A 16,836-nucleotide genomic window follows, 5' to 3' on the forward strand; every position below is an offset into this window, starting at 1 on the left:
AACAACCACTCAAAGAAGAACTTAAGGATATTTAATCAGCTTTTATCCAATTTCTGTCCTGTCCACCTACTAATGTAATCACTTTAATTCATTATGCCATTAATACAAACTATCTGCAGCAAATTCTACTTAATAGCAACCTGGATACTAACAACTTCTGGTTAATAGCAACATTTTGCCAGGAACTAGTCCTGTCCCATTGACTTTAATGTTAATGGGATTCGGATATTGGCAACAGCATGTGTTTATTAAGAACACTTTGTGGAAGAAAGGCCTCAACTATAGGCAGATTTGCAAGGCTGCACCCAGCGAAAGAAGCGCTGGGATGTGTCTCCCTGGCCTGCAGTCCCACAAACTTGCCTGCAGCCAGTGCTCAGCACCTCCTGGAGCTTCCTTCTGGTGCTGCAGCCCTGCAAACCTGCCTGTGCACAGGACTGCACAGGAGGTAAGGAGCTGTGGACTGCACGGAGATGCTGTGGGCAGGGCAATGGTGGAAGTGGGGCTGCAGCCCATGTGCCAGAGTTGCAAAGGCTCTCTCCCTGCCCTCTCCAAGTTGCACCCTGATGAAGGACTGTACACAGGGAAGGAAGCACTGGGTCATGCTGACTCCCGATCCCTGGAGTGTGCAGGGAGAGGTACCAGGTAGCTCTGTGGCAGGGGCACCATTTAGGGGGGAATATGGGAGTGCTCCTGCCCCCCTCTGAGTTTCGTACAGGGTGTGCTCCCAGGCAGAGCTCTTAACTGCACAGCGTTAGTGTGGAATGTGAGTTCTGCGGAGAGATGCTTCTCCCAGCTTGTGCGCCTGGGACAGGAAGCCAAACAGAGGCAGGGTGATTAAGATGAGAAAAGGCTGGTAATTAAAGATCTGGAAGTCGTTAGGAATCCCACTGCAGGGGCTGTGGGGTGTTGACCCCCCGCGTCTGCAGGGGACTCAGAAGAAATACAGCCAAGCCCTCTGAGCCAAGTTTACATTAAGAAAAGAGGGAGATGTGAGGGGCATAGGTGAAAAGAAGGGGCCAGAAGTGGTATAGAGAAGTTCCCACTCTACCTGTGGTACTTATATGGCCTCATCATTATAGTATCTGAGAGCCTCACATCACAACCCCTCAGTGAGGTAGAGTAGTGCTGTTATTCCCATTGTACAGACGGGGCACTGAGGCACAGAGACAAAAGGACAGATTTTCATAGGTATTTAGGCACCTAGTGGGATTTTCAAAAGCGCCTAGCAGGTTAAGTGCTTTGTAAACCCCATAGATGCCTAGCTGCATCTTTGGGTTCCTAAAAATCTTTGAAACTCTGTCCATAGGGCACTGGCCTGAGGTCATACAGGAAGTCCATGGGGGGATTAGAACCCAGGTATCTCAAGGCTAACTCCCTATCCACTGGACCAACCTATCTCTCTGCTGCATGCTGCAAAAAAAGAGAACTCTGATAGATGGGAGTGAAACCAAGAAGAATAGTTCTCTGAGACTCCAGCAACTGGTCTCAGGCAATTGGGAAGGATGGCATGGTTGACCACATGAAAAGCAGCACAGCAGACAGGAAGGATGAAGGAAAGACAGAGAATGAGAGTCAGATGAGAGGAGAGAACTTAATTGCCATGGGGGGGGCAGGTTCTGCCCCATGCTGGGTTGTAGAGCAATGCATGCTGTGCAATTTTAGATTTTAACTGAAAACTATTTTGTTTTGTCATTTTTTGTTCTAGGTTCGAGAAAAGAAAGGAATGAGCAAGTGTTGTATGAGTATCAGATGTGTTTATGCCTCAAATTCTTAAGGTTTCAGCTGTATCCAGGCCAATTCCAGAACAAAGAACAGAAATTGCATTCACAGTCCATAAAGTTGACGATTATTGTCATGATTTGTATTGTATCAGAGGGGTAGCCGTGTTAGTCTGGTTCTGTAGAAGCAGCAAAGAATCCTGTGGCACCTTATAGACTAACAGACGTTTTGCAGCATGAGCTTTCGTGGGTGAATACCCACTTCTTCGGATGCAAGTACATTTGCATTATTCACTGGGCACCATCTGTGTGCTCAGCACTGTTCAGAATATGCCAGAAAATGTAGTCTCTGGGTCAGTGTGTATAGGATGTGTAACTCTGGATAAGATGGCTCAAATATTTAAGTTTGAAGTGTATAGTTATTGATCACGTTATCACATGTTCACTGTGATGTTAATATCTGTGAGTGGTGGCACTGATGGCAATTGAAATTTTACTTGATTAAGAACTAGAAGATGTGACCATCTAACTTTATTTCAGAGGAAGAACCGCCCAGAAGATCTGTGCCTATTTATTTTATTTTCCTGCCTGCAGTGGCCTTGACATACCTCAGAAGTCTCAATTTTTTTCTCAACTTTAAAACATGGAATTTTCTTGGGGTTTGGTTTTAAATATTCTCCTGTGAAAACTGCAACTAAATCACTGTAGTGTTGTGTTTAAGAGCCTTCCGGAAAGTAACTAACCTTTAAACAGAAGTGAAAGCAGTGTTGCCACCTCTCATGATTTTGTTACGTGTTTCATCATCATTACTATTTACCATAAAGTCAAGTGGATATGTGATGATTTCAGCCATCATTTGTAAGAAAAATGAAGTTTCTAGCCCTCATGCCTGTGGAGAAAGCTTCAAAAATGTGACCCCAGTGCACCCGAAAAGCTCAAAAAGCAGCAGGCAAATAAAAATAACACCAAATCTATTATTTTTACATAATATGATGATTTTAAAGCCAATCTCATGATTTTTGGTGAGCCTGATTCATGATTTTTGAACATTTGGGATTCGCAATAGTGTAAAAGTGAGTTGAAAGTGTTAGTTTCACTCCTGTTTCTAGTCTATTATTTGTAGTAGGGTAACACCCCTGGTAGGTGCAATTTAAACTCATGGGGCCTTGCCCTAGTAGAATGTTTCCAAAAATTAAATGATCTATTCCAAACTTGGTGAACTGCAAAAAAGTGATAGAAAGTAAGCTAGATTTTTCTACAATTGTTGTATTCAAGAGTTAGTAACAAAGTAAGAATATACATTAAAATTTTAAACCTAACCAATGTCCCTTAAGTGAGTTCATACAAGATGTCAGAACATGTTAGTATTAGAGTCTAATATTTATTTAATTTTCTTTATATAAGAATTAGATACAGCTCTCCTGTGAGATCATTTCTAAGTTGTTATCTGCAAAAAAATGAGAGTTTTCAGGTGCCTAAATAGCCCCTGGAATCATGGTTAAAGTTGTCTCCCCCCCCCCCCCCGAAAAAATCTGAAATGGCACCCCTGCTCTGTGAGGTCCTTAGCACCCCCACTTCTGTAGAAAGCCCTAACATCTGGGCTGCAGCCTCTTACCCTGCCACTGCCTGGCTAGTAGGCAGGGATGGCACAGCCCAGCACTTCCTTCCCCAGCTGCAACCTCACAAACCTGCCTTCCACTTATTGCAATCCCCAGATAATGGCACCTTTTTGCTAGCAACAGAGGGGTTGCTAATAAGTAGATTCTACTGTACCTGGAAATTCTTTGAATCACAGGCACACAGAGAACATATAATGCAGAGAAGTCAAACAACACACAGTAACTTCAACCCACCTTAGAGGAGCAAAATCCAACTCAGTTTGCTGAAACAGGGTATCGTCCAAAAACTTCTGACCTTGCGCTGAATATGTCATCAGTAGTGGGAGACAGGGAGAGAAGCGACTATCCTGAATTTCTGTTAAGAGTAAAAATATCATGATGATGTGGTAATAATGCAATAGTCATGGCTTGCTAAGCAACCCCTTACTAATCCAACTGCCCTGCCATCTGGCATAGTTTGCAAGGCTAAAAAATGCCAGTTATGGTAAAAAATTACATAATCCAGCAATTCTAGTGACTGAAGTAGGTGAATCAAAAAGAAATAATACACATTTCAAAGACGTTGGTATGGAAGATCACATTATGATTCTTTATACAGACATCCAGCTATATAGATGATGGAATTTCAGAAATCAGATGTTTAGAATCTTAGAAAGCAGAGCTAGAAAAGTACTCATAAATCAATCTACCTACCCACCCAGCATGCCCAATTGTCGATGCAGCTTCAATATCCTGGTCAAAGGTCCAATTCAGCTAAATGCCAAGCCCCCTCAATTCCCAGTGAGAGGGCTCAGCACTTTACCAGAGCAGTCCCTATGGAAGGCTGATGCTTTGCTTTACTGAGCAACAAAGGACAGTCAAGATGCCACTAACCTGCAGAAAAATAGTACCTATGTCTCTGTTTTAGGACCTAAATTACAAGAAAATACCAAGTTTGACAAACAATATTTAAACTTATATTGATACAGTCTTCACTTTGAAAGATTTCAAAATGCTGTACATATTGCACACCAAAGGATCAGATCACTGACCCAAAACTAATATGCACCCACTTCTGGAGAAACTCTGGCTTGACAGAGCACACCATCACAACAATACATTTTTGGAAAGGAAAGTAAACAATAGCTACTACAACTGCAGGGGGAATTAATTAGAGAAGAGTATAATTACTCATATTGGAATTTGGCTCAGACAGCAAAGCTAATGCCCTTACAATTGTAAAAGTGCCATGGGATTGTCAATGATCATGAGTGGACCCAGACTGTACACCTCATTCAAAAAAGTCATCTTCCTTGACTATTGATTTGACTATATAGTCACTCCCGTCTGACTCCTTCTACTGGTACCAGTCCACTCTTGCATCAAATTTAAGCTTTTTGTCACCAAGTTCAAAGTGCTATATATTTTGACTCCTCCTACTTGTCCTCCATTGTCAAGCTTCATGTTTCCCCCACCACCTCTGCTCCAACACTCCCCACCTTTGTCCACCCATTTGCCAGCTTCTCATATAATTACATCCAGGAAGCCCCATGGTATGTATAAATTCCCTGAGCTCATCTACAAAGACCCTGTACAATCCACATTTGAATCATTTTAAAATATCCACTTATGCCATACCACTTAGTGAACTGAGCTGAGTTGTATGTAAATTACCATTTATTCCCCTTTCCCTAATCCCTGTCTGTCCTTAGATTATGAGCTCTGTAAAGACCATCCCTTAAGTGTTTGGAAAGTACTTAGTACATCAAAGCAGCTACTGAAAATAAATTATAAACGTTAAATAGAGGCAGCAGCTACAGCAGTCCAGTTACCTCAATATTGATTTAATGAGAAGAGGGCCACTGAGGCTATGTTTCCACAGCAGCTGGGACGTGAGATTCCCAACATAGGTAGACAGACTTGTGCTAGCTCAACTCAAACCAATGTCCTAAAAACAGCAGCATGGAGGTTATGCCACTGACAGGAGTTCAGACTAGCTACCTAGGTCGGAGCTTGGGCAGCTAGCATGAGTCACCGCCAGTGCTGCAGTGTCCACACTGTTATTTTTAGTGCACTAGCTCTAGTTGAGCTACCACAAGTCTGTCTACCCGGGCTGTGAATCACACCTCCCACCTGCCGTGTAGACATCACCATGAGTAAAGGCAACTCCTTGGACTAACACAATAGTGAGTTTATAAAAAGTAGTACCAAATCACATATTTTTAGACGGACTTACTAGACTGCTGGTTTCCCTTCCCCTCTCAATCAGAACACATCTGGCTATAGAGTGCTATCTGGGTTAGTTGTCTCTCTGCTTGTATTTAAAGCCAAGTGACCTAATAGAGCTTTTCCATCTCTAACTTTTATGATGTTGCGTTTTAGACTTATTTGCATCTTGATCCCTTTGTACAAGAAATGGGATCTCTGAACCTCTGTGTAATAGCATAAAATAATCAGAGCCCACAGAATGTGCTAGCGTTAACATCTATTACTGTGCCAAGCACTGTTATATTCTGTAGCAGTAAGTGTTGATTTCTCTGGCACAGTTCCTTGCTTTACATGATATGCCAATGGTCAGTTTACCCAGTATGAAAAAAACACATTGCACTTATAAATTATTTTTCATTAATTATCAATAAAAGTAGATATGGATGTTTTATATCACAAGAAGCAAAACAGAAATTTTACAAAAGTTACTTATTTATACACTATACCAGCAGGGGCCTTTTACAAGCACACACCCATTTTGATACAGGTAATATCGACCATCTAATATTATGATAGGTGAGCAGTCCTCTGGCATTTTCAAAGTATTAAATTATAAAAATCCACCTGGAAAAAAAACAAAAAATAAAAACATTATGAACCTGATTGTATCATCAGTCAGGCTGATGCTTGTATCATCAGTCAGGGTGAGAGATTACTGATTCAAATCCTATCTAGTATTTTAGGCTTAATTTGCAGTTTTGTTTATTTGCTAGATAATCTGCTTTGATCTGTTTGCTATCACGTATAATCACTTAAAATCTATCTTTCTGTAGTCATTAAACTTGTTTTATGCTTTATCTTAACCAGTGTATTTTGAGTGAAGTGTTTGGGGAAATCTCAACTTGGTTAACACAAGCTTGCTGTGCATATCTTTCTCAGAGAGGGGAAGGTGAACTATATTAATGATCTTACATTGTCCAGATTCCTGTGCAGTGTAAGACAGTATAATTCTGGGTTTATACTACAGCAGGCAGTGCAAACCTGGGGAGCTAGGAAATTGGCTGGCTGTCTTTGAGTGGCTTAGGTAAAGCACTCAGGTAGCTCAGTTGGGTGTGTAGCGCCACCTGCTGTCGTGTTGGTTTTTTTGCCAGAAGCTGGGAATGGGTGACAGAGGATGGATCACTTGATAATTTCCTATCAGAGGGGTAGCCATGTTAGTCTGGGTCTGTAAAAAGCAACAAAGAGTCCTGTGGCACCTTATAGACTAACAGACGTATTGGAGCATAAGCTTTCGTGGGTGAATACTCACTTCATCAGACACGTGGTGGAAATTTCCAGAGGCAGGTATAAATATGCAGGCCAGAATCAGTCTGGAGATAACTAGGTCAGTTCAATCAGGGAGGATGAGGCCCTCTTCTAGCAGCTGAGGTGTGAAAACCAAGGGAGGAGAAAATGCTTTTGTAGTTGGCTAGCCATTCACAGTCTTTGTTTAACCCTGAGCTGATGGTGTCAAATTTGCAGATGAACTGAAGTTCAGCAGTTTCTCTCTGGAGTCTGGTCCTGAAGTTTTTTTGCTGCAGGATGGCTACCTTTAAGTCTGCTATTGTGTGTCCAGGGAGGCTGAAGTGTTTTCCTACAGGGTTTTTGTATATTGCCATTCCTAATATCTGACTTGTGTCCATTAATCCTCTTACGTAGGGATTGTCCAGTTTGGCCAATGTACATAGCAGAGGGGCATTTCTGGCACATGATGGCGTATATTACATTGGTGGACGTGCAGGTGAATGAACCGGTGGTGATGTTGTGGCTGATCTGGTTAGGTCTTGTGATGGTGTCACTAGTGTAAATATGTGGGCAGAGTTGGCATCGAGGTTTGTTGCATGGATTGGTTCCTGAGTTCCTGTGTGGTTGTTGGTGAGAATATGCTTAAGGTTGGCAGGTTGTCTATGGGCGAGAACTGGCCTGCCTCCCAAGGCCTGTGAAAGCGAAGGTCGTTGTCCAGGATGGGTTGTAGATCACTGATGATGCGTTGGAGAGGTTTTAGCTGAGGACTGTAGGTTATGGCCAGTGGAGTTCTGTTGGTTTCTTTCTTGGGCTTGTCTTGCAGCAGGAGGCTTCTGCGTACATGTTTAGCTCTGTTGATTTGTTTCCTTATTTCCTCGTGTGGGTACTGTAGTTTTGAGAATGCTTGGTGAAGATCTTGTAGGTGTTGGTCTCTGTCTGAGGAGTTGGAGCATATGCGGTTATACCTCAGCGCTTGGCTGTAGATGATGGATCATGTGGTACGTCCAGGATGGAAGCTGGAGGCATGAAGGTAGGCATAGCGGTCGGTGGGTTTTCGGTATAGGGTGTTTGAGTACCTGTTCTGTTCATTCCCTCTGGGGCACCTGGCGTTGGCCAGTCGGAAGACAGGATGGCTAGATGGACCTTTGGTCTGACCCAGTATGGCCGTTCTTATGTTCTTATGATAAAAGGGTGTGGTGAGGCTGGCTCAATTTCCAGCAGTGTGAGAAAAGGGCCAGCCCAGCTGGAGGGTTAGAGGCCACAGTGGTTCCCCCAGCTCCCAGACTGCATCCTGGGGGTTACAATCCATCACAATACATTTTAGAATTGATGTAGGGATTTTAATTTTGGGGACGGAGGAAGTGGAAGCGAGCGTGGCTCCATTATGCAGTGGGGAGATTATTACACGGACTAACATAATTCCACAGCCACAAAATCACAGACCAAAGGCGGCCCGGAATATGGGTCATTCCTCCCATCAGCCAGAATAATAATGTGATCACAAAGCAAATTCAAAGAATTCATTCTATCTCTGCAGCTGTCTACCATGGTACAAGACACTAAACACCTCAGTCTATGCCTCAGAGCAAAGTTCAGTCCCCTGCCCACTCCATTCTCTCTCTCACCCTAATTTTCAGTATAAAGTTAGGAAATACCAATTTTTCTACCATGGTTTGCTGTGTGTGAATGTAGGAGCTTTCGCAATAGCATTTGGAAGTACAGTGGGTATGTGCTTGGGGCTCTTTGATAGCACAGAATGCCAGGTGCAGAACGCAGCTTGAAAGAAGGCAAGACAAGTATGTGAGAAGGGAGAGGTGATGTGGAATAAATGGCAGTGGAAAACGGCAAAGGGCATGTAATGACAACAGAGGAGCAGTGTGTGGGGAACACCAGAAATGTCCCAAAACATCACACTGTACATGTCTGTTTCCCTGGCTTTAAAGTTATTGTGACTAATTATTAACTCTACAAACAGGAATAACCTTTCATTTTCTTTAAATTGGCCTTACCTTGAGGCATCTCCATTTATTATTATGAGAGGAGCAAGAGATCGGCAGTGGAGAAAATGAACTACTCTATCTAAACAGTTGTTTTAAACAGAGGAGTAAACTCTGTCTTGTTCTCCCTACCTCTAAATCCTCAACTTCCCTCTCTCTCGCTCTCTCTGCCTCTCCCTCCCTCCCCCCCACACACAATCTGCCACCTCTGAGCTACTGGCCTGCTCCCGGCATGGAGTGACTCTTCACTCCATGTCAGTTCTTTCCTGGGCTGATTGACCAATGCGTCCCATTTCCCCCCTAGGTGTCCAGTCTTAGGGGAGTGGTGGCAGTGGTCAGTGACCAGCAGCAAACAACTGAGTGGATCAGGGAGGCAAGCTGGAGAACAAGTGGCAAAGGAAGGAGAAATTCTCAGCAAAGAGGAAGAGGAGCCAGTTAAATTTACTCTAGACCAATCTTAGACCCATCTTCCAGCAGCCTGAACCCTTCTTCCTCAATATAGTGCCCCCTAGAGGCTACCTGGAAACCAAGGAAGCTGGCCAGCTAAACACTCCCCAAGTGTTGCACTAAGCCAATGTTCTAAGGGTTTACAGCTACAGAACTAATTCCTTACACAAATACAGTCCTATCAGTTTTAGAAAATGCACCTTCCTCTCCCCTCAGCATTTTTTAAGGTTTTCTAATTTTATGCTGCCTGAAACATCACATTTTTGATCACTTATTTACATCAGGAACAGAAAGATCATCACTATCATATTCTGGCTGCTTATGATGACTTAAGGGATCATTACACCAAGATGTACCCTAGGCTTTGTGGGCAGAAAAGCAGGTGCATGATGCTCAAAGCAGCAAGTGACGTCAGCGCAACACTCTTTGAGCATCTTGTGTCAAAACAGTAATTCTTCCTGCTGTCACTCTAAAGGTCAAAAGCCTTCTCACAGTTGAATTTACCGAGCAAGCAAACATGGGCATGCTACTTTATCTTACGGTCTACTGACAAATCTGAATGCCAGAATTAAATTGCTGTTCATGGAAGATTAAAGAGAAAGGCAAAAACAAAACAGAACTTTCTTGGCTTTGTCACTTTGCTCTATATGTAGATCCGGTGATCTCAATACAAATTTTATAATGGAATTTAAAAGGAAGCTGCAAGACAGAGTTACAGATTCAAAATACAGTTGAACCCTGTTATGTCGCCGGCCTAGGGGTTTGCCAAAAATAGTCGAGATAACCGATGATCGAGATAAACCCCTATCCACCCCCCCACCCCTGAACTCCCCTGCCCTCTCTCCAACACCCCCTCCCTGCCCCCTTACCGCGGTGCCTGCACGTGGCTGGATCCGGCGAAGCGGGCCGGGGAAGCGGGCCGGGTGGCCGTGGACGGGGACCCGGAGCCGGGCAGCCAAAGAAGCGGGACCGGGTAAGCGGGCCGGGCGGCGGGCGAAGCGGGACCCGGTAAGCGGGGCCGGGCGGCGGGCGGGACCGGCAAGCGGGCCAGCGGGCCGGGCAAGCGGGCCGGGCGGGACCGGGCAAGCGGGCCGGGCGGGGACCGGCAAGCGGGCCGGGCGGGACCGGGCAAGCGGGCCGGGCGGGACCGGGCAAGCGGGCCGGGCGGGGACGGGCAAGCGGGCCGGGCGGGGACCGGGTAAGCGGGGCCGGGCGGCGGCGACGGGCAGGGACCGGGCAAGCGGGGCCGGGCGGGCAGGGACGGGCAGGGACCGGGTATGCGGGGCCGGGCGGGCAGGGACGGGCAGGGACCGGGTATGCGGGGCCGGGCTGGCAGGGACGGGCAGGGACCGGGTATGCGGGGCCGGGCGGGCTGGCGGGGACGGGCAGGGACCGGGTATGCGGGGCCGGGGATGCGGGGCCGGGCGGGCGGGCGGGCAGGGCCGGGCAGGGACCGGGTATGCGGGGGCGGGCGGGCGGGGACCGGGTATCGCGGGGCTGGCGGGCGGGCCGGGCAGGGACCGGGTATGCGGGGGCTGGCGGGCGGCGAAGCGGAACCGGGCGGCGAAGCGGGGACCAGCGAAGCGGAGCCGGGCGGGCGGCAGGCGAAGCGGGGACCGGGTATGCGGGGCCGGGCGGACGGCGAAGCGGAGCCGGGCGGACGGGCGGGCGGCGAAGCGGGGACCGGCAAAGCGGAGCCGGGCGGACGGGCGGCAGGAGAAGCGGGGACCAAGTATGCGGGGACGGGCAGGGACCGGGTATGCGGGGCCGGGGGGCTGGGGACACGGTGGGTCGGGGACGCAGGGAGCCGGGCGGCTGGGGACGCGGGGAGCGGGCGGCTGGGGAACCGCGCGGCTGGAGAGCCGGGGAGCGGGCGGCTGGGGACACGGTGGGTTGGGGACGCGGGGAGCCGGGCTCGGGCTCGAGATATTAGGGTTCGGGGAATCGACATAAGGGATGAGAAACCCATAAGACAAAGAGGGAGTTTGGCGGTTCCACTTGTAAAACGTCGACTTAATAGGATTGGCTAGTTAACCGAGGTCGAGATAAATGGGTTCGACTGTACTTTTAAAAAAGAGAAAGCCAATGTTGTTAGAACCAATATTTCCCCCCAATAAAACAATTTTGAAAGTTCAAGCTTGTGTGTTCAGCTACCGCTTAACGTGTACTGTATCATTCTCTACACACTCAGTTTTTCATTCTCTGCTTCCTAAAGTACCTCGAGAGTCCTCAATATCACATCAAAATTGAGCTCTGTACTCTAGAGTTAAGCAAGACCAACAGATACAATGTTAAACAAAACTGTACTTGTTGACAACGAGTGCTAAGTTGTGTTCATCATTGCATTATTTACCACCGCTCCTCGAGGTCATATTCTAACATGATGCATTTTCTCAGCGTAGACAACCTCTCCGTGTATGCAAGGGCAGGCTGAGTTTGCACCATGAGAGCTAATTTTACTGAACTAAGCACTTTTAGATCCTTGGAATATCACAAAAGTGGATTCTTTTAACATCACCCAATCATGATACATTTCCCTCTACCCACTAGCACGATATATTTTTTTCATTGAATGTACTCCTTTACATCCTTCATAATCACTGCATGATTTCTGATGGGATGCTGCCCCCTAAACAGGTTTAATTCATTTAAGTAATTCATTTGAATGCATTCTTCTACCATAGTGGCCTCTCTGATTGTATGCGTGCACTGACTGAGTTACTAGCAATAAGATATGCATTGGTCACTAGAGGTGAGTGCTGCCTGGATCCAGCACCCCAAAACCCCTCCCGCGCCCCAACACCCTGCCCCGAGCCTCCTCCCACACTCAAACTCCCTCCCTCTTAGTTAACTGGAATTTTTGACTTACTGGCACTCCCCATTCCCCCAACATGCCGGATAACAAAGCTTTTACTGTATATCCAAAAGGAATCTGATATAATTGAAAAATACATTCAAATAAAAAGATTTGAGTAAGTCTTACCGTGATAAGGTATTTCTAGCTAAAATTCTTCAAAAATAAGTATTATTCAGATGCCTTTTGTAACTGAAAATAAAAATCTTGTGCAACATTAAGTCATTGACCTTGCTGAAGCATGATAATGACCTATGTTTATACAGCACCTTTCAGCAAAAGTTTCAAAAACACTTTACAAACTATACATGGAGATTATTTTTCCCACCAGCGAAACGTATTACAACACTGCACGACAACTTCAGAGAAAATGAAGAATACTTTATCCACTTCAGAAGAGAAGGATTTTTTACATAAGCGATTATATACACTTATCACTTAGTGGTTTACGTTATCAAAACACTATACAAACTGGACTACTTCATCTTCAACCTTGCTAAGTATTACTCCCCCTTTTGCCAGTGGAGACAGTGAGGCAAAGAGGTTAAGTGACTTGCCCAACGTCACAGTGCAAGCCACTTGCAGAAGCAGGATTACAACTCATACGTTTTTAAGGCCTGCAGGAACCACTATATCATCTAGTCAGAAACCCCCAACACTGAGTTCACTGAACTATACTATCCTTGCCTTTCTAATTATAGTTATCAAGACTGGAACTTTGTTCAAACACTAAAGAAAACAGGTTCTCTGGCTAAAAGTGAGATACAAGTGGTCAGGTTCTTCATTCCAAAGATGGACCTTGACAACAAAACTACATAGGATGTGTTTTGAAAAACCATTGATCAGAACTGTAATAAATTAAAACCATGCTAACAACTGTGAATGCTCAGTAAGCAACTAAGCTTATCTTGTTAAATGATTATTCAATATACCCAATAGCGGAGTGTGTGCCATGTCGCCTGTATGCCGCCTTCCAAGCTCTTCTGTCGGAGTCAACAAGCCTTCCTCCAGAGTAGGGAACTCTGTCAAGTCATTTCCACCACCAGTCAGGCCCAGCCTCATCCCTGATGTTGCCGCTAGATGGCTGACATCCATTTCTACTGGAAGTTGATACCATGACTCCATTCCCTAAAACAATGTGGAAGAAAAACTCTTTAATTTTTAATTAGTCTTACTTTTGTTTTCAAAATCAAAAGTTTACTAATAAGCTATTTGTATTATTGTAAGCGGAGTCAGAATGAGCTCTACCCTAACATCTGGAGGTGAGCTGTGGAAAAGGACCTCAGGGGCTGATCTCATTTGCCTGGGCACACCCACCCTGCCTAGCATGATGGGACTGCTTGCCCAAATGGTCACTTTGGCTGCTGTGGGATCCCCAGTCTCTTTGTTATCGGGGCAAGAATAATAAAGTGTTGTTATCCTGGTTATGTGAATCAAGGACAGTAGAACTGTGCTTGGCATTTTATGACAGAGGGACTCGCCCTCAACTAAGTAGCATTCGCTAGGCAAGGGACATGGGTTCCAAAGCCCAGTGAATTGAGAGAGGCTGGGGATCCTACAGCAGCCAAAGTGACCATTTGGGCAAGCAGGCCCATCTTGCTAGGCAGGGTGAGTGTGCCCAGGCAAATGAGATCAGCTGCTGAAGTCCTTTTCCACAGCTCACCATCAGATGTCAGGGTAGAGCTCATTCTGACTCTGCTTACGTTATTATTGCATTAAAATGTATTTTATAGAAGAACAGTCTGTTTATACTATTTAAATGTCTTGAATATATTCCTATCTACTCAAGTATAAATAAAGGCCCCAACCAAAGTAAGACAGTTAAATCCAAATGTGGTAAGCAGAAGCATGCAATATCACTGGTGCATTAAAAACAGACTTCACTTGGATATAAACTTTGAATGTGATTCAACAGCATTACACAAATATGGCCCTTGTACCAGTCAACGCTGGTCAAGTCCCTTTCAGGATGATTCTTTAATAGAAGGAAAACCCTTTTGGGATGTCACATTTTCAAAAGGATCTCCCAACTGCACAATCAAGGATTACAAGGTCAATGTCCTACCCTTCAAGTGTGGGTAAGAGAAGGCACCAAAAGTCTTTGACAAAAAGTCACCAACAATGTATATTCATAATTACTAAAGCATGCAATGAGCATTGTATTTGGTAAAATACAGACCCTCTGTAGGGCTAAGACAGAAGGCAACATGAATTGCAGAGGAGGGAAAGGGGTTAAGGCAGGCCTTCAACTAATGTTCCCTCTAATTTTTTGCATTCATGAGCGGAATGAATTTTGTTATGTGCACCAATAAGGAGTTGATGTGTGGCTGGGGTGGGGTCGAGAGGTTTGGAGTGTGGGAGGGGGCTCATGGCTGAGGCAGAGGGTTGGGGTGCGGGGGGGGGGTGAGGGCTCTGGCTGGGAGTGCAAGCTCTGGGGTGGGGCTGGGGATGAGGGGTTTGGGGTGTCGGAGGGGGCTCAGAGCTGGGGCAGAGGGGCTCTGGAGCGGGGCCAGAGATGAGGGGTTTGGGGCGCAGGCTGCCCTGGGGCTGCAGCGGGGAGAGAGGACTCCCCCCAGCCATCTCTCGCTGCAGCAGCCCAGGGCCAGGGGAAGAGGCGCCTCTCCCCAGCCGCAGCAGCTCTGGGGCTGGGGCCAAGGGAAGAGGCACCTCCCTCTCTGCCTGCATGGCTCTTGATAGCCTGCTGCCTGGCCACACAGCTTACAGAGAACTTAGCCATCAACCCCTTACTGCCGGGTCCACTGTTTAAGAAAAGTGGAAGGAGCAAAATATTGAGTGTGCACAGGGAACCTGAGGATACAAAGGAGAGAGGAACAAGAAGTTTTCTTAAAGTTTTCCATCTGGATAAAAGCCTCCAATCCTCTCCAATGTCCAACATCTCCATATTCCACTAAGGTACAACTCCCTCCACCAACATACCTCCTACAGATTTGCAAACATTTAGAGGACAGCACCCTGCTTTGATGGGCCACATATTACCTGACCAAGCAAAGGTCCCCTCCAGCAAATCTTGTATGCCAACCCAATTTAAACATTGGCACTTTTTATTTTAAGAATTCAGGGAATTTTGTAAACCAAAAAACTTTTGCCAAAAAAAATTTAAGGTTGAAAATGTGTTTCAAAGGAGCCCAGCTAACTCTCCCCTCAAAATATACTTTCTACACAAAAATACTTTTTTTAAAAAAGTTACAAAATCTGCAAATGAACAGTTGAAGTATCCAGTCATTTCCCCCATTACCACAAGTCTCTCATCACTCAATATCACCCACCCAAGCTGAACTCTGCCTCCAAATAAAATTTGAAAAAAAAAAATATGCAAAAGGTCAAAATAAATTACTAGGGGATTATAAATCTTTGTTCTTATTCAAGAGATCAATTTCTAATTGTTTGTTATTGACCCTTGCATATAGTTTTGGATATATTTTATTGGAAAGCAATGTTAAGTTTGCAGTGTAAATCAGGTAGGACAGCAGTAAGTGATGGAAGATTATATGGCCTTGGGGAACTACTTGGATTCCTTCTTGTTAGAGGCTAGTTAAAGTTCCCATGTGATTGAAAACATCCCTGTATTCACATCCTACAGACTACTGTAATCATCTTTGTACAAAATATGCTTTGTGAGGTATCATTTCAAAACTAATAACTCACTGGTCAATAATATGATTAAATGTATATAGCAACGTTATATGTAAAGTTATTAAATCCCCCTGTATGATGTTATTAGCACATGTTCAAAACCACACAGCCCTGCACAGCTACAACTACACTACATAGCCAAAGGTTGTTAATCAGATCTGTACTAAACAAAGTACTGTGTATTTACCTCAATTTACATATAAGTAGCAAACAGGGCCAGTAAGACAGCAGGGGAAGCAGGGCAGATCAAATTTGCATTTTAGCAAACACAAGTGGGGAGAAAGAGCATGGTGCCTCCTTAATCACCAGACTCCATGTTGCCTTCCTCACTGTTTGAATGAACTTTGCTTTGAGAGGTCATCTTCAGAAGAATCCACTTCAAAGATTCACTAGACTACAAAAGAAAGGGGCATAATACACCAAGCTCTCTCTCTCTCTCTCTCTCTCTCACCCATGAAGACAAAGGCACCAGCACCTTTGAGCCTCTGGGTGCTATCCTAACCAAGGAAAGGGTCAGTCACCATCTTGCTGGAAGACTGTGGGTGAGAAGGGCCATCTTAACAAAGCCTTGGACCAAATCTTGCTAGATGCATGTTTTCCCTTTCATTTGCTTGTAGCCAGGGCCGGCTCCAGGCACCAGCATTCCAAGCTGGTGCTTGGGGCAGCAATTTTCAAGGGGCGGCAGTCCCTGTTGTTTTGCCCCCAGCAGCACGCTGAATTGCTGTCACGGAAACGCGCCTGCCGCCCTAAGGGCACAGGGACTGCCCCCGCAGCCCAAGGGCGGCAATTCGATGCGCTGCTTGGGGCGGCGAACTGTAGAGCCGGTCCTGGGCGGAGATAGTCCCGGACCCATGTCACACATGGTAGGTGTAGCTGAGAAACACCTTTGGGGGCAGCTCCTCAGATGGTGGGAATGGTCAGAGCTGAAGTCAATGTCAATTCACACCAGCTGAGGATCTGCCGCTGCTTTCCTCTGGTCTTTTTGCAGAGCGATCCGAGCCACAGAGGGGAAGGGGGGGGTCCCAAACCCAAGCGCCTTTAAGTGCAGCCCTGCTAGCAAAGGAGCATCCAGTAAC

The 16,836-nt window shown here is 45.8% G+C and overlaps 1 protein-coding gene across 4 annotated transcripts in view; it reads right to left on the reverse strand.

The window, feature by feature from the left end:
* The window catches only part of ALMS1 (ALMS1 centrosome and basal body associated protein), a 138,753-nt gene that overhangs the window by 89,049 nt on the left and 32,868 nt on the right, over positions 1-16,836 (reverse strand). For all 4 annotated transcript variants that reach the window (XM_039541194.1, XM_039541196.1, XM_039541195.1 and 1 more), the window contains exons 3-4: positions 13,039-13,234; positions 3,572-3,692 (exon numbers count right to left, since the gene is read on the reverse strand). In XM_039541194.1, the coding sequence (XP_039397128.1) occupies positions 3,572-3,692; positions 13,039-13,234 (317 nt within the window). The remainder of the gene's footprint in view (positions 1-3,571; positions 3,693-13,038; positions 13,235-16,836) is intronic.

Source organism: Mauremys reevesii, linkage group 5 (assembly GCF_016161935.1).
Source record: "Mauremys reevesii isolate NIE-2019 linkage group 5, ASM1616193v1, whole genome shotgun sequence".
Lineage (NCBI taxonomy): Eukaryota > Metazoa > Chordata > Testudines > Geoemydidae > Mauremys > Mauremys reevesii.